This window comes from Scleropages formosus, chromosome 6 (assembly GCF_900964775.1).
Source record: "Scleropages formosus chromosome 6, fSclFor1.1, whole genome shotgun sequence".
Lineage (NCBI taxonomy): Eukaryota > Metazoa > Chordata > Actinopteri > Osteoglossiformes > Osteoglossidae > Scleropages > Scleropages formosus.
Window position 1 is genome coordinate 17,066,351 of NC_041811.1, and position 27,939 is coordinate 17,094,289.

The 27,939-nt window shown below is 42.7% G+C and overlaps 1 protein-coding gene across 1 annotated transcript in view; it reads right to left on the reverse strand.

Moving 5' to 3' along the window:
* Positions 1–149: 149 nt before the first annotated feature.
* The window catches only part of mtrex (Mtr4 exosome RNA helicase), a 29,667-nt gene continuing 1,877 nt past the window's right edge, over positions 150–27,939 (reverse strand). Inside the window, exons 3-27 of the mRNA XM_018736756.1 lie at positions 27,151–27,217; positions 27,004–27,066; positions 26,581–26,693; positions 25,463–25,637; positions 25,081–25,171; positions 24,294–24,418; positions 23,860–23,958; positions 22,859–22,973; positions 22,454–22,585; positions 19,449–19,528; positions 17,542–17,652; positions 17,293–17,394; positions 15,786–15,911; positions 12,892–13,042; positions 12,278–12,450; positions 11,978–12,046; positions 11,492–11,620; positions 9,597–9,707; positions 9,090–9,278; positions 7,262–7,425; positions 5,727–5,832; positions 2,561–2,617; positions 2,133–2,295; positions 940–1,044; positions 150–227 (exon numbers count right to left, since the gene is read on the reverse strand). Coding sequence (XP_018592272.1) covers positions 175–227; positions 940–1,044; positions 2,133–2,295; positions 2,561–2,617; positions 5,727–5,832; positions 7,262–7,425; positions 9,090–9,278; positions 9,597–9,707; positions 11,492–11,620; positions 11,978–12,046; positions 12,278–12,450; positions 12,892–13,042; positions 15,786–15,911; positions 17,293–17,394; positions 17,542–17,652; positions 19,449–19,528; positions 22,454–22,585; positions 22,859–22,973; positions 23,860–23,958; positions 24,294–24,418; positions 25,081–25,171; positions 25,463–25,637; positions 26,581–26,693; positions 27,004–27,066; positions 27,151–27,217 — 2,869 coding nt within the window. The 3' untranslated portion in view covers positions 150–174. The remainder of the gene's footprint in view (positions 228–939; positions 1,045–2,132; positions 2,296–2,560; positions 2,618–5,726; positions 5,833–7,261; positions 7,426–9,089; positions 9,279–9,596; positions 9,708–11,491; positions 11,621–11,977; positions 12,047–12,277; positions 12,451–12,891; positions 13,043–15,785; positions 15,912–17,292; positions 17,395–17,541; positions 17,653–19,448; positions 19,529–22,453; positions 22,586–22,858; positions 22,974–23,859; positions 23,959–24,293; positions 24,419–25,080; positions 25,172–25,462; positions 25,638–26,580; positions 26,694–27,003; positions 27,067–27,150; positions 27,218–27,939) is intronic.

The window sequence follows — 27,939 nt, forward strand, 5'->3', positions numbered from 1 at the left end:
CATGTACAAATGTGTTTTGAGTGTGTTTTGGGAAAACATTCATTGTGCTTAAACATGAATAAAAATATCCAACAGAAATTGCCCTTCAGAGTTCGCAGAAGAATGAGAATGCAGGGTGTTGCATGTGTACAAACTAACTGCACATTTTATTAAAAAAATTTTTTTTTTTTTTTTTTACAAGTACAGACTGGCAGCAAAGACGATGTCCCTCTTGATTTTTGTGATACCTGGAGTAACAACATGGAAGATTTCATTAGAATATGTACTGATTTTAAACCTTAGTCAGATTTGCAATAAAAGGAAACATCTACCATAAAAGTTTATTACCACCATAAGCTATTCAAGTTTGCAAATCCAATTTCCAGCACTGCAGACTGAAGTATTTCTGTCTCACTGTCTACCTCACCATGACCACATTTCCGAAATCTACACTCTTATGGGCTCTTGTTCCACAGTGACAATTGAAATCCAAGCGAGTCTCACTATGGCCAGTTTAATACTGAACAGTTTTTCCTGGCATTAAACAGGGAACCAGTCCTGCTTCCTAAGGCCTCGCTGAGCAGGGGGTGTGTGCTGCTCTGCAGAACCCCGAGCTCTTTGCACTTTACACCTCAGTTAGCTTCGACTGGCATCATTTTCCTATTGTAGATTAAATTTAAAAAATAAATAAAAAAATAATCTGCTGTATTTTCCAGCACTTTGATTTCTACTGTTTAAAGGAGTTTTGCTATTCCCAAACAGTTATTTCTCAGTACCACCTATGTGCATCAACAGGTGTTGAAGCCCACAGTGTCCCCAGTGAACACACTCCTGAAAAGAAAGTACAGCTGAAGCGAAAAGCAGCGTATCCAAGGGTTTTGGTGCCCTGTGTCTGTCAGTCCTCACCATTTGCAAACCCAACACGTTTGACCCAAGACAAGCAAAGAACACGGGACTAACCTTCGGCAAACTTATTCTCCAGCTCCGTGTTTCCTATGGCCTTGGCTGCCTGACACATCTGCCTCAGCAGCTCCTCCAGACGCCTCATGCAGCGGATGATGCTCCCTGCGCACCAGGCCGGGGGGAGAGAGAGAGGATGAGTCATGGCACAGTTAACACGCCATGAGAGCCTAAACAGAACACACACACATCCAAACAAAGAGCACCGAGGGGCGGGAGGGGACAAGCTGCACTTCACAGTGTTTTGCCTCCACCCTGAACCAATTAGATGCACCCAGACCTGTTCTGGCTCTGGAATGCATTTCGCTCCTGCAATTACATCATTGAAGAGGGCATGGAGGGTGACAAAAGAGAGAAAAAATGTATCGTAATAAAAACTATTAGCATTAGTAACCCTTCAGCGTCAGCGGAAAATGTGCCGAGATCGGCAGCACAGGGCTGCACCTAAGACTCGGGTCCTGGTGGATCCGATTCACCGGGCATCCTGTGACATCTCAGCCTGTTCCCGGCAGCCGACTCGGTGTTGCGGATACACCCACCCCGCTGCCTGCCTGACGGCGTCGGCCACATTATCAGTGGAGGAGACCCGCTGCATGCAGGTGGAAAGCTCAAAACCACACGAATGGATAACATTGAGAAAGAATTTCTGTCCTGCTCTGTACCACTAAATATGCTGCTGTCATTCTGATTTTTCTGGGAGGTAAAAGGCAAAACAGCAAGCTGAATAAAATGCATTTAACAGCGTAAACACGTCTGACCAGCAGTCGCACACAGGAATGTGTACCTGCCTGCCTGTCAAAACTCATTCAGTGGCTCACAGTAACACAGCACTGACATATTCTCCTTTCATATTATTTCTTTTATACGCACGTTTCTCAAATTATACTTCTTAATATAATAAACCTGAAGTGCAATTGGCTCCAAAACCATTTAAAAGCTTCACTCCTTATTAACATCTCTGAATGTAGTGCTCTGAGTCATGCTGCTTTAAACAAAGTTAATAAGTGAAGCTTAATTAGAAGAGGAGGAAATACAATAGTCCTGCTGCCATGACGGGAATCATAATGCATCTGGGGTCCTGCACTTCTTCAAAGTCACCAGCTGCCTGGATAGAATGGAAGCAACGAACCCACTGAGTTTCCTCCCTAACAAACCGGCCTTGGTACAACAGGGCACAGAGACTCTGATGTCACCTTCAAAAACATCCGTCATCTTGCAGATCTGCGCGAAGGTGGCGCCGTTGGCCCAGGTGTACACCACATCCATGAGGTGGGAACGGAATGAGCTCAGGTACGTTTCCTCGTCCACCTCCAGCTTGGCCTCAGCTGACACTTTGGCTATGCGCTTGGCACATTCCTGAAAACAAGAAAAGGCGCCAAAACAAACAGGAAGTCACTGCAGCTCTGCAAAGCAGCACATCCAAAACATTTTATAACGCAGACACTTCATAAAATGTTAAGTATTTTCTAAATGTGTTGTGGTGGCCTTTGGTGTTAAGGAAACGGGGTGTAAATAAACTCAGCCAGTAATTGCTTGGTCCTGCTTGGAGAGAACCCTGGCAATGGCAGTAAACAGCCGACAAGCACGTGCAGACACCTCCATGACGCCGTAGTGATTTTACCTGCATTTGCCGCAGCGGTCCGGCTAACTGCTCCGTCAGCTTGGGCAACTCGCTGGCCTGAAAGGGGACGTTACACCAGTTCAGCGTTCCGCAGAACGGACACGGGTAACAACACCTAAATTGGAGTTCAGCTGCTTTGACCTAAATCACTTCTGACAAAGGAGGGTCTCCGCACGCTGTGGACGGCTAAGGCTCCAGCTACTCTCAACCCAGGTGTGGTCTTGAGCGGTTCCATTGCTGCAATGTCCTTTTTAGTGCAAGGTCAGAAGGTGAGAGCACTTTCCAGATGGTCACCAACCACTGTCGAGCTGGCGGATTTTAGCAAAATACGAATTGTGAACAAGGACACAGAAACAAAATCTCGAACACCAAGCCTAACCCCTCACACAAAGTTACAAAGATCAGTGGCCAAAAGCCCTCACTTTACAAAAAAAAAAAAAGAGTCAAAATATAAGCGCATGAATGTAATTTACTACGTTAAAAGGCTTACTGTTTCCAGGGTGCATCGTTCCTTTTTGTTTACCAAACACTGAAAAACTTGCCAACTTTAGTTTTCCGCAGTGCTGCCAAAGAGACGGCGAGGAGCTACGATGGGGTGAGCATCAAGGACGCGGGATGAGCGGACAGTGATGTAATTTAACCTGATGAGACTCAGACTATCATGATCTTGGCTCCCAGAGCTACTGAGGAGGAAAAAGGAAACAAAATAAAGATGGCCACTGTGGTACGTCATGCAATAAAAATTGCAACAAAGGAGCAAAATAACCACCCCAAAGACGCGCGACGGAAACTTTCCAGCGAGTGGCGGCCCTTTTGTTTGTCTGTTGTTGGCAAGCGTCTAATAGCCAGCTGGCGACCACAAGAGCCCTCTAAACACTCAGCCAAACCTCGAGTAGAGCTAACTGCTGGTGTGAAACCAACCATTAAAACAGAAAAGGCTGTACACTCATTCCTCACATTACGGCGTTGATTTGTTCTGTGAAACTGCCCCGTTAGTGAAATCCCCGCTGTGATGGGTAAAGTTGCCATTAATTCTTAGGGGGGATCGACTCAAGGGACCGTATGTCACCTCCAGAGCAATAAAATACACTAGAACACATAGAGTGACGGGGGTGTTATGATGACGCACGGGGTCCGGGTGCTTTGCAGAGTGAAGACACAGCAGGCAGTGAATAAAACACCTATTGTGCAAGTAACGTTGCTGAATGTAAGGCCGCTGTACGAAAAGGAGTTTTTATAATAAGTGTACGTATATATAAATGGCCAGTTTTATTTTCTGAGAAAAGAAAAGACACGTTCAACTTATAATTAAATAAAAAAAAGGGTGTCCGAAACCCCCGATGTAAATACGATTTAGAGCAGAGAGAGGAGAGCACACCCGTGCATGCGTTTGGGCACTTTCACATTGGTCAATTGAGTATGACGCAATTTCCTATTTAATAACTAGAAGCGTATACGTCTTTTCGTTTGCAACGTACGGGTACGCCGATGAAGGCTTCCCACTGCAACGAGTGTGTCGCAAACGATAAAAAGATTTTTCGGTAACCTCGAACACGTGCCCCCATCTTCGCTCTAAAGCACTTTTCATTATTGCCATTTTGACAGCTTATGAAATCATTTTGAACATCACTGCATACTTCGGTCCTGTTTAGCACTGAAAAAAAAATTACCAATTTGTAGCCAGTCGCTAATTGGAAATTCTTGGTACGACTTTCCAAGACTTTAGTCTCCCAAGTTTAAGTCTCCCAACGCGTATATATTTCCACCTTCAATTTAAATCAGGGAACAGGAAGAAAAAGCGACTTCCACTAATGCCCATGCAGCAGGGTGCGTGCAGGTTCACGGCGTGCGGGAGATGCCCTCTCGTAGCGGCCGAGCTCCTGGGGAAGCAGGTGGGCCTCTTCCACACTTCGCTGCAGAGTCTTTCAAAAATGAAAGCATGTGTCGTGATCCGCTTAAGTACCGCTTTCTCCACATCAGCGAATGGGAATCACAGGCACAAAGAAGGGACCCCGTTCTAACCGCAGAACAGCGATCCGAACAGTTGTTTTACTTTCGGGCTGTTCTGGGTAGAAGAGTGTCGCTCACACGCTACGAAGTGAGACCGCGGTGCATCGCTGAAGCGCAGTACGGCCCGGTGACCCATGACCCTCGACCCTTCCCTGCCATCCCTTTCAGCTGCACAAACACGTCCCGCGGCAGGATCCGCACCGGAGCCGCTCAAAGAATCAGCACCGCACATCCCACGGTGCCTGGCGGCCTGAGCGTCGGCTGGGAAAATATGCTATTGTCCTCCCACCACCCAAGGCTGCCTGAGCTTACGCTGTTTACTCTGGGCAGGAAAAGATCACGGACGGTCCCAAAAGCAACTCAGCAACTGGTCAGCACTTTCTGAACTGAAGTTTCCCAAAATCACCAGACAAACACCGAACATCACATTTCCTGAATTCATCTGTCGGCAGGTCAGTGAAAAAATACGGCAATGCTAAATTGCAGATTGAAACAGCGGTTCCCCGCCAGAAAGTCTGAGGCATTCTATTTAGATAAGGCTCGGCTTAGCCCAATTACTAAGAGGACGAGAAAACAAATATTTCTGGGAACTTTATGGCCTGAATCATGGAAGAACGGAAGAGTGTTTGAGTGAAGAAAATCAAGTTCAAAGTAGCAACTCTTACACAAGCTGGAATATCATAGATAAATGAAGTAAGCGCTGGAGCATGATAAAAAAAGATGAGATTTGCTCCTACAGCTTCATCAGTGATTTAGGGCACGATGTTAGGCGTTACAATGATCAGTGCAGAAAAATATATGTGACACATGTGAGCTCCACCCCACCCCCGAGGAAAAGGCTCTAGCGATGGCCCGGGAAGAGCACATTCCACTGCAAACTGCAGTTCACAGCGAGAAAAGGCAGCGGCGGCCCATCGAGACCAGGGGCACCAAACGTCGCCCTCGCAGCCCGTGGCTGTGCGGCTTTTCACTCAAACCTATAGTACGTTTTCGTTAAACGTCCCACCGAACTGACCGTTTTTACCACCAAAATAACACGTTGAAAAGGTCTCGTTAGAACCGGCATAAGCACACACCAACAAGCATGTGTGCCAGGACTTTGAGTCTCGCTAAACACATTCAGCGCAGGGATATATGGCGGAAAAAAGACGTTTACATTTTCCTGGAACACGAAGCAGCTGAGCAGTGCCGTCGCCTGTTCGGAAGTGAGGTCGTTGAAGAGGCCGTTGAACATCATCTCCGTCAGGAGCAGCTCATCTGCACTGGAAAAAACAAGCAAAGACATGTACGGTATTATATGTGAAAACGCTGAGTCATTTCAGAACAAACACGTCGAGGAGTTAATCTGCAGGAAAGGTTCGTTTGGAAAGCCTTGCTTTTAATCAAGCGACCTGCCATCTGTACTTCGCTCTTCACTTAGTCTACATTTTTTTATTTATAATGCAGCATCTGATGATGTTGCCCCAGTGTGAAGGGGTCATAACTACTACCGCAAAGATATTTATTTCTCCTCATTTCTATTAGTATCTTGCAGAAAATATCAGGTTTTTCGCACGCATTTGGTCACTGACTTTCAACTAAAGAACTTTTTCGCTGATGCAAACTTTTTTTAAGAAATATTTAGGCTGGGATAACAAAGTGTCACCTGATGCACTGACTCCAGTTGCAAACAGTTAAGTTCTGCTTTAAGGTGCAAGGTGGACAATTACATTACAATAAAATACAATAAAATTAACATTACACTGTGAAGATTGCCTCCTTAAGTAGTGCTCTAACGATCTTTACTTTATACACAGCATTTAAAAGCATTAAATATTGTGTGCATATATATGGGTCAGAACTCTTAAGCGGTTTACAAAAAAGAACAGCAGAAACTGTCCATTACTTGTAACCGCTACGGCGATGCGAGGTCGCACCGTTACAAAGCCCACGCTGGAAACATCAGTTGTGAGGTAGGGTGCACAATGGACGGAAGGGCGGTCTATCGCAGAGTAAGAACACACACGGACACACACCACTGACAAATCAGAGCTACCGCTTCACCTGAAATACATCTCTGAACTGTGGGAGTGGGAAGGAATTCACCTGGAGGAAACCCACGTGAATACAGGAAGAACATGTCAACTCCGCATAGACTCGATTCAAACCCACATCTTAACAGGCAGCATCGGAGTGGTGAGACACTGTACCACTCAAGAGGGATAGAATAAGGCATTTACATCTATTCATTTAGCCGACACATTTCTCCAAAGTGACCCAGAATGTTAATCTACCTACAATTATTTATTCATTTATACAACTGGGTAATTTTACTAGAGCAACTTAGGGTAGGTACCTTGCTCAAGGTGTACAAGGACTTTGAGTTGTACCATTGATTAAAACTGTTGTTGTCCAGGGCTGTTCTGAAGTTTAGGCGGAACGTGCTCTAGTCCACTAAAACAATGGCAAACAGACTTCATGATGAGTAGCAACCACAGGTTAACCTGACTGACTACTTCTATGCAATTTAAAGAGAAATTAAAAAGTGCAGTAGAACCAAAAGCCTTCAAGTCTTAAAATCAAAGGCATTATGCTTTAGGATTCACAACAGCGTATTTTCAAAACTTCAGCTGTCATTTGTTTTTTTTCCTCCGAATTCCTGCTGGAACATATTTCCACAAGCCTCGGCGAGGGACCAAAGGCACCCCGTACCTGCTGATCTCACAGGCCACGCGGCCCTTCATCTCGATGACGTCTGAGGATGTGGCAAAACCCAGGCGACGCAGCACACGCTTGCGGCACTTGAGCTCGTCCATCTGCAGCACGGTCCGCGCTCGCTTCAGCTCTCGCTTCGCACTCTTGATGTCTGCCGCAATCTGGGGACAATTGCCAAATGAGAAAAACCGCTGGCAAAATTGCTTTGTGCAATGGACAACTGGCGCAAACAAGCAAAACGAATGTGTATATGAGGCTGAAAACCGGAACAAGGCAAGAGCCTGTAAATTGGCCATCGTTCCATTCCAATTAAACAGTATGCGTCACTGTAGCAGATGCTTTTAGTATTTGCTGTAATTGAGGTGTAAACCAAAAATATATACTTGGCATAACTGGTTCTGGTAAAGACTATGATGTAATATTATGATGGGATTACTCAGACTTATTATAGCATTCATTGTGTCAAAAACAAAAACAAAAGTCTTCTAAAATACAGCAAGCAGACCAAGACCCTATTTAATGATGCAACATTTTTCATTAAAGATAACCAAGTAACAGTAGCTTTTAAATTCTATCCCCTGGCAATGCCCTTCACTGAAAGCTCCCCTCAGTACATTAGCCATGACAAAAAAAAAAAAAAGTAGAAATTAAGAAGTGGAACTATTTTTTAAAAAAAAAAAATCCAGGAAGCAGGCAAAGGTCAGAGTATTGCTAAAAACACATGGAGTTTTAATGTTCCAAGAGTCCAATCAAAATGATTATGTTTCCACTGCTGCTCCATACACAGAGATCAAAACATAAACATTCTTTCTGACCAATTTACATCAACAGCACCCTGCAGCCAGACACGAGAAAGTCATTTTCATGTGAACAGACCAATGGAGTCGAAATATGTTCCCCATTAAAAGAAGCCTTATAAAACTTGATATATGTTAAAGAGGAACCGTTATTGAAGTTCCCTGAGGATTCGAGATGTTTGGGGGCTGAGCAGGTGTAAATCCCGTGAGGTCCCGTGAAGATGGTGCAGTGTGCTTTGCGCTCTTCCAGACATTCCCATTGCCCAGCACAGAGATCAAACTGCACTTCTCACTCACAATCAATTAGCGACGATGAAAAACAAAATGTTCTCACACACATCATTTGAGGTCAGAGCCACATAGTGACTCATTTTACAAGGTTATTATAAATTGGTTCAAGGACTGAGCTTGATATTTATAAAGGGCTGCACCAGTATAACTTATTTAAATGGGTGTATTTTAAATAATTGTAAAAGTAAAAACATGTAAAAATAGAAACTTCATTAACTTTTGGAGTGAAAATTCAGTTACTGGAGTGATTACAAAATGCTCACTCTGTCCCTTTCTGCACACATGGATTCCTTCTCACAAACCCATTTAAACACAGAACTGCGATTATTAGCAGGTTAACTTAACAGACTAACAAAATATGGAATATAAATTACAATAGATAATCCATAATACCTCTGTTCTTAATATTTTGAATGACAGTCAAAACACAAACCTTACAAGTTTTTTGAAGTTACCATGTTGGTTTCTTCATGAACATGTATAGAGGTGTCATGAAAGGAAGTAAATGTACAGCATCTGCCTTTATATGCCACTTTAACGTGACCACCATCATTACTAATATCATTATTACATTACTATTCTTTTCATTTAACGGAACCAAGGTAGTCCATAATTTCTGTGTTGCAGTAAGTTACAGCAAGGAGATAATTACCTAGGCACCAAAGAAAAACAAGTAAATGAAAAGAACAGGCTGATGATCCTGGAACCCGTTTCTTAGTGAATACTGAAGAACTGACCTGTGCCTTTTTTTCACAGAGCTTGTAGACAGACTCCAAATTGGCATCGTTGTGCAGGGGATGCGAGTACATTCTGAGCTCAAAGGCCTCCACCTTCTGGATGATCTTCTTCAATCCCTGGTCCTTGATGCCCATGTCATCAATGGGATCCAGAAGTGGCACGCCATCAGGGAAGCGCTTCTGAACCTCCTAAAGATATGAAAAAGCACCCAAAAGCCAAACACAGCATGAAATATAAGGCTACAGAACAAAGGAGTGCACTGGAGCTAATGGAGACGCTAGACAATGCCTGAGCTACTACCGTAATAACAGCGGCAATGCTGAAGCGGAACAAGACCCTGGTTAGTGAATCTATACGGGACAAGACGACTCCTAGACACCACAAAATCCAAGGCCGTGTTGATGGCATTACAAAAATTTAGAAGGGCCACACACTAATAAACAACCAAGATTATGTGAGCTTAAGAGAAGATTAGACATGATTGTTTACAAATCTGGTTGTCTCACCTGCAACGACTTCAGCACACTCTGTCGGCTATCAAAGGGCCGCAGGTCTTTGGGGATGTAGAGGCGGACAGAGCTGATACTTGTGAGCAGATGAAGCATTACAGGAACAACCTGAATTGGACAAATAATCACCATTACAGACAGCAAGACAGTAATCAATACGCATGTAAACAAACCCGTCTACCTCACCATGATATATGGTCATATAACAGTGTACAGAATTTCAATATGTATTACTCTGATGCACCAAGGAGTCTTTCTGGGCTTTGCAAACTGCTACATTCGTATGTCAGAATAAAATAATTAATCCTTTCTTTAATAACTGCACTCAGAAGAGGATGACTTCACAGGACACCACTGCCTTAAACTCAGTTCAAACGTTTTAACATTAATCATGGGCCTCGTTCATAGACGTGCTCAAGTGCCCCCTCCTGTCTGAGAGTCCTAATGTATTCAGCCTGTGGTTAGCCATGCATACTAGTGCTGGCGTTCTGAGGAAGTCATAACCATACATATTGAATCATGATCAAGCAGTCATTGCATGTAAAAAAAAAAAAAAAAAAAATTCATAAAAAGTCAACATGCTCAAATAAAATCCAGAGTTTATAATAGGCAGCTGTTTACAAGAATTGGACAACATTGCACAGATCGGTCATATAATAAAACGCATGATGGCTAGTGCATACGGGCTTGTTAAATAAAACTGCAAAACTGCATGAAACATCTTCTAAAACCAGTACCTGACCACAAAATGCCATTTGACCAGTAAAATGACAATCTATGTTGCTCACTGTAGCGATAAAGCCGAGGCATAGTTGCTCAAGGTTTACACACATATATAAATTGAGGTTATACCCCACTTCCAACAAGAAGCTCAGCAACTGACCACCAAAACACAAGCGCATCATATCTTCATTATGTATGGTCCCAAGAGCAATGTCACTACAACCAGGCCCAGTTTTTTGAGTCACATGGAGATATCTCATATCTGACCAATATACAGGCAGTCCTCAGATTACCGGATTACGAACGAGTTCCAAAAAAAAAAAAAAAAAAAAAAAAAAAAATTAAAAACTTTAATGTTCGCTTTTCCAATGTTTGTTGTCATTTCACCTTTCTCCAGTTGCTTTATTTCTTCCCACTTCAGTTTCAGTCGTAATTGCTTTCCTTTTCTTTCATGCATCACCATCACTTGCATCACATTTACACTTTGGTGCCATGGTTTTGAGGGTAAAAAGAAACAAAAAAAAACCTCAAGCCAAATACAGTGACACAAAACGGGACACTTTACTAGCAGCATGATCCGTATCATACTGAGCAGGCAGGAGACTGAGGTGTGTGTGTGCGTACGTGTGTGCGGGGACCCAATCATGGAATCTTTATTGTGGAAACACGAGAGAAGGCCGGGTTCGGTCGATGCACAAACGCGTAGATCTTGGGGAGAATCCGATGTCGTAGTCAAGGAGGCAATGCAAGTGTAGGGAGGCGTGGACGTCAGGAGCGAACAAAAGTATTAAAGCCAAATACAGTAACACACACAACACTTAACAGCAGCGTGGTCTGACTGAAAAGAACAAAGTCTCTGTCCCACCTCGGGCTCACGTACCCACGAGCCAACAAACCGACGTAGATGTTTTGATGGGTGTCGCAAAGTAGCGCCCGTTTCTTATGACGAATCACTGTACGTAACTCGAATTTTTAATATAATAGGCTTTACGGGGGGGTGGTACATAACTACGGATTGTATGTAAGTCGGACGTTCGTAACCCAGGGACTGCCTGTATACTAAACACTAGTGATGCAGCAGGAAAAGAAAGCCACGGTGAGTATTCTCACATGCATGCAAGGGCACACACATATCACACCGGGCCCGTCGACCCAGCCTAGACACGCACTTGCATCTCGCCCTTCTCTCCAGGTTTGCAGGGCCTGGCAGCCTCTGTGGCAGCGTTCCTCACACTCTCTTTGCTGCAGTTGACCAGCACCTCCACCACATAAAGGGGGTCCAGCTCTCCTGTGCCAGCCTGTTGGACAAAGGTATAACCGTCAAAGGAGCACCACAACTATCTGACGTTTCCCCAACAGGGTGCGTGTGGCAATTTCTAAACCAAAGTCACTATACAAGGCTACAGTGTAACACTGAAAGCTAGTGGCATACATTTTTCTGTAAAACCACTTGCTTTGCGTTGCTGTATTTGTGTTCAAAGATTCTTGGAAAAGCATTAACTTACAATGTTACACGGCAATTTACGTAATGTAAAAATGTTTATATTAAAAAGTATGCCATGCTGTGCACAGGATGTTTGAGTGAGCCGGGTACCATCACAAAACGATACCTGGACAAGACGACACTGTGGTGTGAATACCATTATGAAAATTACCTTAACATTTGACTTCTTAGAGAAATTGACGACAACCCCCCATCCAAAGTCATCACCTTCATTTTTCACCTTTCAAAACAAAATCTGGAGTTACCAACCACTGTACAAACCACGTGACAAATGTGGACCAAACTGACACAAATCTAAGTATCATGTATCAGTTGCCCTCTTCCCCCTAGCAGGTTCAGTGATGTAGAAGGCCAGAAATTAAGTAGCGTACCTACCAGCCATTACAGCAAAATACTACAACTATGCAGAATTATCATACAGAGAGAGATGGAAAATGCCTTTAAACTTCACCTTCACTAGTCTTCCTGGTTGCAGGAAAGGCAAGCAGTATTTGGGTTTGTGGAGGTACTCCTCGATATCCTTCCCTAGTTTGGCCAGCTGCTGTCTGATTTTGTAGTATGTGACCACACTCTCCTCATTGGGGATTTCTATGGCATTGTACTGTTCCTCCAGCTTCTTCATTTCTGGAAAGAAACCGAGTTCCATAAAGTCACAAAGTTCCAACCTTTTGTGTAGCTACGTACAAGAAGATCCCATTACATAGCTACACGATGGGTCACAGATATAGATCTTAACCTCTATGATTTGCTTTGACTTGAAAATGCACTCACCTGATTAAGTTAGTTTATAACATTAACTTAAAGTGTAATGCAGCAGCACTATTTAACACTGATGTTATAATTATTGTTGCGACAAAGGACAACATTAAAGTTCTTATACTAGGGTACCTGCAATAAAATTCATAGAAATGTTTCCAACCAAGGTATTATGAGGCCACCGAAAACATCTAACATGAATGAAAAGTTCAGTCCGAACTGAACTCGGCCATTTGGCATTTAACGCTCAGCGTTGTGCCACGTTTGCTTCTGTGAGTGTGTGGACGGAGCATCCGGCAGGAGACCCACTCTCAAGGACACCAGGGACGGCTCTATAGTGCTGGAACTGGTAGAAGGACTTCTCCAGCATGTACTCTGGATTGATCTCCTCCACTCGCAACAGGTTCAGCACCATGTTGTAGGTCAGGTGGAAGGCGCTGTTGAGGGGGTCCGCAGAGCCCTGGAGTGGGCATGACAAACACAGGAAAAACAACTCGCAGCTGAGGACAGGAATGCTCATCTCTTCAAACCTGTCTCACTTTGCATATATAACAATAAAACATTTATCTTTCCTTGAAGATTTTAGGGCTGTGTGACATATACAGCGTGCTTAAGTAAACTTGTCTCTTTCTACTTATCTCTGTGACCAAATCTAAGGACATTAACATTAGTAAAGGAATATTAATTAAATGTGACTTCAATAAGTTTGTCGGTGTCACATTGTTTTACTCAGTGGGTATAACAACTGAGCGCCAAAACAATCTGAGGGTACTTTCAGTGTCCGAAAAAAACGAGTCTAAATAGAGGCGCTCGTGGAAGCCTGCACTTTCCAGCTGTCTCGCTCCGTCACATCCACCATGATGTTAAGATTCCTTCCCATTTGACACCCCTAAGCCCCGACAGCTGAGAGGGCAGCAGCTGGTCTGTGTCAGACGTGTGCATCCAAAGAAAATAAAGTGATGAGGATGAGCTTGTCAGAAGACCTTGTTCTTCTAGAGTCATTAAGTGCTATACATGCAGTTTCTCCTGCTGAGGGACGATGGAGGCAAAGCAACAGTTAACGGTTTAGACAACCCAGCTCTCAGCCTCAAACTGTCACACAGCTTTGGCTCTTAGAAAAGTAACCAGTTAGCCACGAGAGCAAAAATATGACACTGCACAAAAGAGAGGGATACATGTTTGACGCACGGTGAGCGAATTGCATACTAGAGACATCCATCCGGAAACAGGTTGAGTAAAGTTTGCCCATGTAACACTTCTCCAAACGTAAGCAGCAGCTCCATCAACAAGTTGTTACGCCCTGCATTACACACACTAAAAGTGTAACAGAACATTGCTGATACGTTTAGGTAATCTAAGCAGTTGAATACTTCCTCTAGTTTCATTTCGGGGGGACAAAAAGGGCATTTATCTGGAAACAACTTGAAAAACTACAAAGTTCTCCTGATAATGATTTGCTATTATCTTAAATGCATTACTCCAAATACACTTTACTCTCCCTCCCCCAGTGTAAAACATTGCGCAAGGCTTAATGGATCCAAATAAGCACAAGAGAAATTATGACCAGAGAGGTCCGTGACCTCCAGAGTGCAGAATGAGAACTTTTGGCACTAAATCTCTGTATAAATTAATGAACTCTTCAGCTGCATATGAAAATTTCAAAACATTCAATGAATGATTGCCATAAAGTATTTTCCAAGGAACTTGGCTTGACTTAAGGATACAGCAGACGTTTCCATGACCTCTATTTGGACAAATAGCCTTGACAGCAACAACAACAACTCTCTGAAGGTAAACTGGAGCCACTACAGTTGAAGTGACTACCAATTCGGTGACACAGATTTTAACTGAAACTGCAATGGAAATGAAATGCACTGCTATGCAAAACACATGAATGTAGTTTAATCTATAAATAAACTCCACAAATTAGGAATTTTTCCTTTGGAAATGTTGCTATGGGGAAAAAGGGTAGCTGAAAATCCAGCATGACACATGCTATGACTGAAAAAGAAAAAACTAAGAATAAGTGTAGCTACATACCTCTCCTCACAAGGAACAAATCTGTCTTAAAAATGTCAACAGCTGATTGCCTGGAGGCCAAAATTTTAATCCAAGTCATGTGACAAACAGCTACCATCTTGTGCGGTGACCTAATTTCCATTTGTCTCTGAAATTCTTGTAGGTTTTCACATCATGCAAGAGTTTACGGCCATTTTGCGGCAACACGCATAAACAAATAGGCTAATTAAATAACATCAGTTCTACCAGAGCAAATGTCCCTAAACAGATGCGGTGCTTGGCCACCAACCAACAACTCATTTTTAAATCAGGAATTCAGTGCTGGGAATCTCAGGAGATCAAGCACGACTACACATGACGAAACAAGCATAATCTTAATTTTGCCCACCCATTCATTAGCTTGTAGGAACTACACAAACATTCCCTACAGTGTGTAGTTAAGGTTGCTTAAATACACTGTTGTACTGAAGTCGCAATGCATAATATAGGCCCTGTGACTGCACTGTTATCTGAACATTCAGTACAAGCCAAAAAATAGCAAAAAACCAAAAAAACTACACACACTTATATTAACTTGCAAAGAATACAGCAGAGATCCCTGCAAAGGATGTCAAGTCAACAAGAAAATGCATTAGAGGAGCCTACCGTTCTTCATTCTTAAAGGGTACAAGTCACAAAGGACTCCGACCTCCAAAACAAGTCATACTTTGCATGAATTGTTGCAGTGTACGGGGAAGGAAAACTTGCTTTGAGACTGTACTAACACATACATGTGAATAATAGGGTGCTGCACAACACAAAAAGCTAAACAACTTATCGAAATGTGTATCATCTGAGGAACACATACACTACAGCTTCCTCAACTTGAAATGTAGAAGTCTGACAAGAGCTTTTAGTGGCAATCGATGCATTCATTATACCTGAAACATTTACGTAGCCATATGCAATGATATGCAAACAACAAGCAAAATGAAATGGCATCTAAAGGCCTCTGTTATTCTATCAACAAAACAGTTCAGCTCAAGACTGAGCGAGGGATACGTTCACTGCTCTGTCATACCTCCTTTCACCACCGGTGTTTCTCACCCAGCAGAAGTATGAGAATGATTTTGTGATAGAGTGGGCAAAGAACTGCCCTGCTCCGCATATTGTATACAGAGTACCAGTAGGTGTTTAGAGGGCACCTTGAGAAGCTGCTTTCCCACAGTAGGGCTCATCTTCTCATCCACCATGAAGATCACGATCCCCCTCTCGTCCATGCCTCGTCTCCCAGCACGCCCAGACATCTGAATGTATTCACCAGACGTAATCTGAAAAAGAGCGAACTAATCATTCAAGACCACATTCATGGACAATCTGGAAGTCAGGTCCTGCTGCAGGTTCCCCTAACTCAAATCAGCAAGTCCAATTGTTCAGGAAGACTTTGTAATAAACACAACTAAACATGTTTGGTATAGGTCTTAACCTAGAATCCATGGACCCCTTGGAGGTCTGTGGATGGGTTTTAAGGGGGTCAATGAAGTGTGGGTTTGCTCTGAAAGTAACACTGATTCAAAGTTAAGATACACCTGCCCTATTTACAATCCATGTCAATTCCACGTGAAGTTAAAGTTCAGTTAAATTCAGAGCAATATTTTCTCAAAATTTATTTACACACATTTTTTCTACATGGGATTTCTAAGCTTTTAGATTCTTAGAGGGGTCCATGGCCTAGAAAAGGTTGTGAACTTCTGGTTCAGGCAATTTCGTTCAGTTCATTCTAAAGCACAGCATTACCAATGAGGACACAATTTTGGAAACGAACATCACAGGAACAACAGCGACTTGCCATGACACATACTATTGCTCAACACAGTGATGCAAAGACCTTCAACTTTAAACCGTAACCCAAGTAGCAACTAAAGGAAAAAACAGTCGCACACGGGAATAAACCCTGCAATGCTATCCTTTTGTTTTAAAGCTCTTGTATGCATGTACTTCTGGCACATTTATCACTACCAGATGTTCAAAACAGCCACTTTGGACATCAGATTCCTTTCCTGAACTCCAGTGAATGCCAGGAGAAAACGAATGAGAAGAAGTTTTTATTCATAACAGCTTGACTTAAGGCTTCTTTCTCCAATAAACAATACGTGGCTGTTCACTTAATGCCAAATACTGATTTTGAGAACAGACACGTTATTAGGTGAATGTGAACTCAAATGAACACTGGCCTTGTGTACTGACAATGACTATATAAAGCTGTTTAGGGTCTGCTGTGAACAATCTTGCTCCTCACATTCAAGTATTTTGGGATTTCTGGAAGAAGAAATCATATATAATACAATCCACAGCATTTTACTTTTCCTCCTGCAATCTGGTGGTATACAGTGAGTAATGACCTTATTTTCCTTTACATTGTCTAGCAAACGTGGGAATGAAGATACAATCTAACTAGCCAGTGCCATTATTGTACTGCTCCAGTAAATTAAGTCTTATTTTTTACTTCAAAAGTATAAACACTTTTTTTCTTAAGAAACAGACTATACAGTACACATTGGGAGCCTCTAAAAAGCAAACAAATGCGAGCTGACACTTTAAAAAACAATTATTATACCATGTTAGTGCTGACATGCTTACACAATGGAGAAGGGAAAGCTGATATTTAGTTGTATTTATTATTTTGGAGGTATACAAAAGTGAAGAGTTTACCCAGCGGAAGTCCTTCCCATCAAACTTGCGAGCACTGGTGAAGAGCACTGTGCGAGCTGGCATGTTTATTCCCATGGCAAAGGTCTCTGTGGCAAACAAGGCCTGAAGAAGGGCAGGGGGGCACACGATTAATGACTTATTAAACTATGTCACAGAATGCCAAGCAGGAGCCATAAAAATTATCAAATATAGTTAGATATTGGGAGATACTATTAAGTGATACTTTACAGTAAATGTTTGACATCCCACCTTCAGCAGGCCTTCTGAGAAAAGGATCTCAATGGTCTCCTTCAAGATGGGCAGGAGACCGCCATGGTGGATGCCAATGCCTCGCTTCAGCAGGGGCAGGACATGCTCCACCTTATCCAAACAGATGTATCAGTAATTAATCACACAATCATTTGCTTGCAACAGCTGTGCTGCAAATGACGGTAAAATACCCGTTAGAGAGAGACATGTAAAGTACAGCAAACATTCTGCTGGTAACACACACAGCAGTGTCCCAAACATACACTGACAGGAACCAAAAACCAAGACCAGGGAGATAAGTGTAATGGAGATAAGCGCATGAGACTCTGCTGCTGCTGCCCATGGCCGAACTCAGACAATGCGTTTTTGTCCTGTGGCGGCGTTATCGGACACACTGCATTATAAATGGTCTGGCTGCTTTGGGGTTATTTTGAGCCTGTGGCTTTGGTTTAGTTAAACAAGTCATCTCAGAACATATATTTCAGAGTAAAGCATTTAGATAAAGTGCTACACAAGAATAAGGCTAAAGACACTGCTGGTGTCAAACATGAGTAAGTCAAAAAATGGCTGCACACGGAGCAATGGGTGCGCATCTCCAACACATACAAATAAACAGTTACTCTATTGTGATAGTAACTTAAGATCATATATTACAAGAACCAGGAAATGAAATTCACATAAACACCTACCAGAGAACAACAGGAATTAAAGTATGCTGAAGCACAAATATTTTCTGTATATGTTTACACTGGCCCTTTCTCAGTGTATTTTACTCCACTGCAATGAGAGAGAAACACGCATCTACTTCTAACACTGCAATAAAAACTTAAATTTAATTGCAAGCTTTCATGTGGAGACGTATCCTGCGCTGTTCTTTTGTAACGACCCTACCTAAGCAGCAGATGCCCACAAGTCCGTCAAAAACCATAAACAGACAACAATATATCAAAGAGCCAAAAGAACAGCGTGTGCATGTTAATAAATGACACGAAGCGTAATGGAAGGCGCAGGGGTGAGCTTAGGGGAGCATGCGGAAAACGCTCCTTGTTCACTTCAAACGGCCAGCTTGTCTCCCTAAACAAGCAAGGTGCCCCCGTTTACCCGTTCCGCTCTCTCCTGAACGGCAGAGTGCCATCTGAAGATTTTATGCAGTGTTGCGTTTTACTATATGTAACATAGGAGGAGGAAAAAAATGCAGGACATATTCACAAAGGAAATAAACAGATGGGGAACTCCTCCTAATCAGCAAGGCAGCCAAAGAAGAAAACACTGCACCCACTCAACCTGAAAACCATACTGCGGTGATGCAAAGCGGTTCTAGCGTGATGCACAATGCTTCATTAATTCTGGAAGGAGTTGGGGGTGACTGAAATCCTAAGGCATGTTGCTGGCCAAGCACGTTCACTTCTTATTTGATCATCATTTTGATCAGAAGCAGCAAAGCCTGGAGGGCCTGTTTGACCCCTTAATAAACATATGCCACGTTGCAGATATTTATATTACCGCATTTCCATGCTGGCTGCTTCCCGTAAACTGCGTGTTTATCATGCAGTCAGCTGACAAGTTAGCTAAATGGTTTTACTAAACCTACACTGACTTCATTTGTTAAAAGCCAAGTCTATGCTAGATCAGGATACCAGCTTTAAAGTAAATATAAATGAGAAACAAATTAGCACTTATACAACTTAAGGTCTGAGACTAAATACAATTTTTTAAAAATTTCAAAATAACTCTGATCTTGTCGGTATTTAGAAAGTTAAATTTCTGTAGAGTTAAAGGAAGATTATGAGTAAAGGGTTCTATAGGAATATCAAAATATACAGGCCCAACACACTGACACGCAAGAACTGACAATATGACTACTAGGAATGCCAGTAAACTCTTGTGCACAAACTTGCAGCACTTACCTGTGGAAGTTTTTTGTCTTCGTCCGACAAGCAGTCAATGGCATTGTTGAACACTTCTTCCACAAGCTTCTTCTCTTCATCTACAAGTACAACACAACACAAAGGAGCTCACAAATGTGTCGACTGACTCATTACAGGAAACCCATAAAACACAAAGACCCATAACGAATCAATTTCAATTAAGGGCAACCTGCCGTTTCCCGGATGTACATTGATTCATTTGGAGTCGGGGATGACTCATCCCTATACTGAACTGCATACATTTTTAATATGAATGATATATTTCAGTACAGCACTTGAGACATCAGAAATCTTGGGCAGAGGCTCAAACAATACTCCAATGACATCAACAAAAGAAAAGAAAGTTCCGCAGCTGGCGTAGGTTAAAGTCTCCTTTACAAAGAGAACAAGGGCTTGATCAACAGCGAAAGGTCTAATCTGCAATTAAGCCTTAATTTTAAACTACTGCTGCTTATGCAAATAACTGTGTGTCTTGTGCAATTCTGCAGTGTCTTAGCAGTAGCAGATAAACCCAGAAAAATGCAGGTAGCATAGTGTTAAGAGCAGTTGCCTTGAAACTGGAAGCTGCGAATTCAAATCCCTACTCCTGTCACAGCATCCTTAAGCAAATTGCTCAATTCCTCTAGTAAAAATTGTCTGGATATATAAATAGAAAATTACTGAAAGTAGCTTCACTTTGCAAGCACGTAATCAGTTCTTAGAAAAACGTTTATTTACTTTCCTTACAATCCCCTTTAAACAGAGCCTGCAAACGTGCACAAAGAGGACAAAGTGAACCACACTTGTGAAAAGACAGCGTCTGATCAAAAAGCTGACACATAAACCTTCAAAAGTCATGGCAACTAACCGCACCCCCCCCTTCCATGCAGCAGGCCTGAGATCTGCACACGTCTGTGCTCGTTGTTCTGCCAGCTAATCCTCCTCGGGACCCTGCTCTGCTCTCCTGGCTGCCTCCAGCACGCAGGCAGCCCTGCACTCCTACAGCAAGACACACTGCACAGACCTCAACAGACCTCAGGGAGCTCAGTGTTCAGTCTTAATATATGTGGATCTGCTGGGATCTAGGCAAATAGAAAAGTACGCATGGTGCCGTTTATGATACCCAGGAACACTGCACTGGGACCAATTTGCGAAAAGTAGACCTGGTAGCTTGCAATTATTTCCATATTCAAAAGTGTCTCGGCCACGGCATCCAACAAGGAACATGAGCACGAGAGCAGGTTCTCACTTTCAAAAGAAGCGAATGGAGACTCAGATCATTGCCACACATAACGCAAGGCTGTGCGTGGTTCCTAAACTGGAATCCGGAAGAAAAATAAATGTCTTTGCATGAACAATGTCTCCTGAAAATCCCTCTCCACAACACGAGTTCCCAAAAGCCCAGTAAACGCAACCTGACAATGCGAGCAAAGTGTCTGTGCCGGACAGATCCGGAGGAGCGTTACGTCATCCCATCGCTCGGCTGCCCAACACACTCCCATCCCTGCCCCCCACCTCAGTTGCGTGCAAAGGGTCTGAAGGTCCAAAAGGAGAACAGGGAAAAGGAATCTTCTCTACGCTGTTTGTTGTACAGATATCCTATGACCGTGTAAACAACAGTGGTGGGAGTTAAAGTACAAGGACGCGCCGTAAGAATGGAGAAGCGTCCACTCTGTCCATTAGTCATTGGATTTTAGTGTCCAATAACCAGAACTTAAATTACGAGTTCTCCATCTTTAACCTTCCCAGGGTTAGAAACCTGCATAAGACCAGCGCAAGAACAAATCACCAACAGCCGAGTGAGAAACCAGCCTATGTTCTATATAAGACAGCAGGTGGCACAGTGGTTAGAGCTGCCACCGCCTTGCACTTAAAAGACTGGGTTTGAATTTCCACTGTCATACCAAGGTGTAAAGTACTGACCCTGAATTTCTCCAGAAAAAAAAGAAATTACCCAGCTGCATAAATTTGTAAATTGTCAGCAGAATATATACAAATATTGCAGGGCAAAACACTTTTCAGAAAAATGTCAGTGAAGAGAATGAATGAATGAATGAATGAATGAATGAATGAATGAAAAAAGTGAGAAAAAGAGTGAAAAAGAACGAATGAAAGAACGAACATCTCCAGAGAAGCACAAACTGAGAACAGATTGAGTCATTCTGGATCTGTCTACAAGAAATTTATTTACTTTAGTGGGGGGGGGGGGGGGGGGGAATCTCCAGGCAAGCAGCATTTCTAACTGGTTTCATATTACAGCCTGTATTTAAATATTTATTTCATTACTAAACAGATGTAACGGTCAAACAACAGATAAATGCAGGCAGAATTCAATTAAAATGTTGATAAAACAAATTATATTTAGAGATTTACGTAAAGCAGCTGGTTAAAAAAATTGTGCAAAGTGCCAGAACCTTTTTTCCCAGGACCATATTTCACAGAGAAATAGTAATTAGTTTTACAGCCCATATTTAGCAAAGTGAGGGCAAAGCATTTTCAAAACAATGTAAAACCAGTCAAACCTACGTGTTCCTTAACGCGCAATTACGGTCGGAAGTGTTCCAGCTTGGAGCTGCTTCTTTGTCAATCACTAAAAATAAAAGGGGAAGACTCCCGGGGTGTCTATTTTTAACATCATTGTTTCCCCCCCAACTACCGGTTTCTCTCAAAATGCTACTTTAATTGGAACACAGCATTGAACCCTTGTCCCTGGATGACCATTATCGCAATCCAAAGCGACAGTTACAAAGAGTACTTTTGCTCCAAGGAGCTGTTCCTCACCGCAAGGGGCTCCAAGTTTGCGCGACACTGCTTATGCAATGTGCTGCCCATAAGAATTCGCGACTCCGTGGGTTGCATTCAACCCAGAGTAACATAGAGGGAGCCCACTGTCTGGAGCATGCTCTTGCACTCCAGTGCTTGTGGTATCTGGAATGTGCCTGGATGACAGTGTGCACTCTGAGGGTAATATGAAGTAACTGCAATGACAGACTGATTTCACGCACCTGAATTGAAATCCAGCTTGGCCACCTGTATGGCATATGCCTCGCACTCCTTCTTACTGAAGCTGAAAATAATGACAGGCTGAAAGTTTCTTTCCATAATCATCTTCACAATCTTGAAAACGTTGGATGGACCTGTGGAAACAGCATACATGGTTACCAACTGCGCAAAGCTGACCTCAAGTAGCTCGCAAAGCAGGCGATTCCTCTCACGGAGGATGGGGGAGGGTGACAATGAAACAGTGGTTATGGAAATTAAGTGAGTCTTGACACCTGGATAGGAGAATTAAGATCCTGAGTGCACAGAGAACTGGTTTAAATCATTAAAAAGGACAGGGTGCTAAATAGATTAGGAGGGATCACTTGGCCAACAGGTCACAGGGTCAGCAGAGAGGCAGAGACAATCACCTTTGGTGCCCCCTTTCCGGCCTTTGGGGTCCCACTTTCCACCGCTGCTGCCTGAATCCCCAGCATCTCGCAGCACCTGCATTGCCGTGTTGAAGTTGTCTTCTCTGAAGTCTCCCTGAGACCACAAAAAAGCAAGAGAATGGCTGTAAATCAGACCAAGCAAACTCCCAAAACAAGCATGTTTAATGGGAAACCCATGACAAGTGTATGAGGAACAATATCAGATAAAAATAATTTCCCCCTGAAGGCTGTCCACAACCAGTCCAAGAGCTTCCATAACATTATATAAACTTATAAGAAGAAACCAGTGTTATTTGGATACATGAATGAAAAACTGGCAAGACAAAGCCTGGAGTAGATGATTCTTCTCATGATTCCAAGCCAACTTCCAAGTCCTTGCCAAAGAGCAAACAGCACAGAAGATATAGCAAAGTTAAGTTACAGGAAGCCTGCTGGGCAATGAGGAGCTGCATTTTTCCCGTTTTAATGGAAAATTATGGCACTTGGTAAGCTTCGAAAGATTTTGTAATCTTTAAATAAAGAATACTAACTGAGGACAAAAAGAAAATACATGTTCAAGTTTACTGAGCATAACACTAAGGACCATATGGCAGGGAAATAAAACATTTAATTTCTAGCAAAAACAAGGCAAGCAAGTCAACAATAGCTTGAAAATATATGCATATGGTTTTTCACAAAGTATCATGACAGCCAACGCATTTACGTTAATTCATTTAGCAAATGCTGTTATCCAAAAAGACGTAACAACTAAGAGTAAACGAAAGAGCACTGCACAAGACATCAAGAACTTTACATATAGCTACTGCGCTGTAATGAAAGGAAAGTTTGTCTGATACAACACACAATACACACTGCATGGACAACATATTAAAAATTAGAATATCGTTTTTTAAAAGAACACAGTACAGGATCCTTTAGTGCTGTATTTGTTTTCTTTTCTTGAAGGTACACTAAGCAAGCAGTGCAGCTACATTACTCACATTTTCATCCACCACAAGATGAAGTCCATCGCCACCCGCTGGAAAGATGTAGTGCTGCAGCGGAGTTGGGCGGTAGTCCGTGTATACCACATGACACGGCTGTGAAGGTAAAAGATTTAAAACGGTCAAAGGACTTAATCTTCATTTCACAGCTGTGATGGAATTCCCTTGGACACCAACTTATTAACCGAAATGGTTCTGAAGCGTACTGCACAGCGGTGTTTTATCCGTAATTAAGAACATGGTTTCCATCGCATCCGTTTAACACATTACCCACTTGCAGAGCTGGAAATCTTCAAGTCGTTTTGAGTAAAGACTTTATTGAAAATTCATACCGCTGAGGATTAAATACCTCAAAGCCATGGCCAGAGACATTGCTTGCTGTGCACCAAAAAGACCCATCCAGTCTCACTTTGAGGAGACTAGAAGCACACCTGCTTGTGAAGGTGACAGATCCACTCAGCGAACTGCCTTGCGTTGGGAATGGTGGCAGAAAGGAAGACATAATGCACATTATCAGGAAGCAGGATGATGGTTTCCTCCCAAACAACACCACGTTCTGTAGAAATAAGACCCAGAACACATCACAAGTAAGTAAATATCTCACACAAATTGAGTGGATATTAAATATGCAGCTAACATACACACAGAGAAAAATAGGAAGAGTGGGAAATTTCTACTTAATGCAGTCACCTCACCATGATTCAGCTAATCATATTAAAACTCATCTTAAACATGGTCTTCTTTTGATTAAATGTAAATTTAAATATTGATCTAATGCTGGGCGGCACAGCGGGCTTGGCCTGCGCCTGCTCTCCGGTTGGTCTAGGGTTCAAGTCCCGTTTGGGGTGCCTTGCGACGGACTGGTGTCCCATCCTGGGGGTGTGTGTCCCATCCCCATCCGTCCTTGCGCCCTGTGTTGCTGAGTGAGGCTCTGGTTCGCTGCAGCCCCACTTGGGACAAGCGGTTCCAGATAATTTTGTGTGTGTAGTCTCATGCCAACTGAATTTCGTCTATAGATCGACTGATGCTCCGAAAAGCTTTTCACAAAAGCACAACACTGCTGATGCTTTACACAAACCATAATAAAGCTGCAAGACGACACTCTTGCCTGACAAGGATATGGCAGAGTCTGCAACACACACACACACACACACACACACACACACACCTTTACACTACTGACCTTTTATCTAATTACTGTAGGACTGCCAGCCATACCTGAATCCCTCATGTAATGGATCTCATCAAAGATTACCCAGGCCACCTCCCTCATCACCTCAGAGCCTCTATACAGCATGCTCCTTAAAATCTACAGTCAAAACAATGAACACAGGCACAAATTCGGATTAGCAAAATGATAACGTACAAAGAACAGCTAATGACCCTTGACAAGTGTTACCAGTACCTCAAATATCTAAAAAGGCAACTTTTACACAGCTAGACATTTCAAAAAGTATCTTTCTAAATGGCACCATGTTGACATAGAGTATAAAACACACACCACAGATTCATGACATAATTAATAACCCAAAACAGCTCTTTCCAATAAGAGAAAAACATAATATGGATGATATGAAGATAACAGCAGGATGACGCTTACCTCAGTGGTCATGACCAAGCAGGAGGCTGTGGGGTTGATGGTCACATCACCTGTCATTAGACCCACATCCTGGAACTCCTCGTACATCTCTCGGTATTTCTGATTGCTCAGGGCTTTGATGGGGCTGGTGAAAATCACTCGCTGCTTCTCTCGCAGAGCCAGGGCAATGGCATACCTGCATGCAAAAGAAGCTTCTACTACACTGGCTCCTTGCATTGCAAACATCCAAGTCATATACTTTCAAACAATTCACTTCCCCATTTTATCACTTTACTTTTAAATGCATCTTATTTGCAAACCTGTGTTCTCAAACTTCAGAGTAGGAGTGAGACACTATTCAACTCGCTACCACAGCGTTTACAACTTGTGTCCCGTGTTCCCGAGCATTAAAGATCGACAACAGGATCATGAGCATTGCACATTTTATCCAATAAATCAGTCAACAGTCAGCACAGTTTGAAGAAACAATGCATTTTATCTTCAATTCTTTTAAACTAGTTTTAATGTAGCTCAAATTTAATATTAAAAGATATTAAAACAACAAGTGCTGCAAGCTATTTCTGTTTAATTTATAACAACCATAGCTTTATCTGAGGTTTTTACAGAACAAACTAAAAGGAGGGAAATTTGTATTAAGCTTTTATTAATTGTAACTTAGTGACAAAAGTGACTTTGGACTTAAAAACAACTGGAATTAAAACAGACTTCCAGTCCCAAATGTTGTGTTTGTAAGTCAAGGGCCCAGTGTACAATCGCAGCACGCTGGTGAACGCTTCAGCCTAAAACCCTCAGTTTGAGACTACAGGAATTCCTGTGACATGATCAGAGGGCAAAATACTTTGATTACTAATCACCAACTATTATATTCTTAGCGGCACGAAGATTTAAATTCAGGAATGTAGCAATTCGTATTATTCACCTTACAGAAGAGAATAGCAGCAGGAATCATCTGAAACCTGCAACACCTTTTACTCACAAAATAAGCTCTTCATGTTGTCACTAGTTTTGGTACAAGAGCAAAGCATTCCATTTCCTTAATATACTTTGGTTAGCATACTACAGATGTAAATGTCTTGAGAAATTACACAAAAAACCATGGTAACCTATAAAATACTCACTCTGCACACACAGTCTTTCCCGCAGAGGTGTGAGCAGAAACTAGGACAGACTGGTTATTGTCAATGCACAGAATGGCTTCTCGCTGAAAGGGGTCCAGAATGAAGGGATACTCCTACAGGAAGAAGCACAAAGACACGGGGACATTTTTACCACGCTGGGAAATTACTCGACAAGTAAAAACAGAGGATTAAATACCAAATATGACATTGAGAACTGCAACACAACCATTTAAAAACACTGAGCACATCTCCACATGGTCAAATGTACATTACAAACACTGCCTTCCAAGACTAGTAAATGGAAAAACGCTGATAGACCCTGCACCGCGACCTTGCTCAGGACGAGCAGTTATTGAAATTGGATGGATCATAGACAGCATATTAAAAAAAAAAAAAATAGAAAATAAAAAAAGACTGCTGTACCTTTGCTGCTTTTCCCACTCGAGGCTTCAGTGGTGTGTAGTTTTCACTGGCTGGCAGGGCGACCTGACCGAGAGGCGAACACCAAGTCAGAGATCCTTTCAGAGAGGACTGGACTTAAAATCACCACTTTGCACTGAGCGGCCTTACCTCATGGGTGCAGCCTTCCACAGTCTCCACCTGTTCCACCTTCACTTGAGGCATGAGCTCTGCAAGGCTGAAAACATTTACATCCTCACAAGTCAGCACTAATATTCCTTAAATATCATGCCTACTGTTTAGGTATTTTGCATAAAACAAAGCAATCATTCAGCAGACGCTTCCATCAAGGGGGCCTTAGAAGAGCACAAAATACAGCGAGTACTTTGAAAACACATACAAAACTAAATTAGTACTGTCATTCTCAAAAATACGCGTATTCGAAAGACAAGAATCTGACTTCACAACAATTTGCATTTAATACCCTGCTCTGGCATACGAGGCATTTCTTTGCATCTACAAAGACTGAATTTGGATTTCGCATGCCTCCCAACAGTTGAACAGCACGAGAGATTTACGTTTATTCATTTAGCAAGTGCTTTTCCTTAAAGTGACAGACAGTGAATATTAGGTAGTTTACACCTATATCCAAGGTGACTTAGGGTGCTAGATACACTGCACGCGCACACATCGTCTGAACCGCTTGTCCCATTCGGGGTCGCGGGGAGACGGAGCCTACCCGGCAACACAGGGCGTAAGGCTGGAGAGGGAGGGGACACACCCAGGATGGGACGCCAATCCATTGCAAGGCATCCCAAGCAGGACTCGAACCCCAGACCCACTGGAGAGCAGGACTCGGTCCAACCCACTGTGCCACTGTGCCCCCCAGAGATACACTGCACTAAACTCCAATCACACAGACTAAATACTGTGAGACACCATTGCTGCCTGCTACACCAA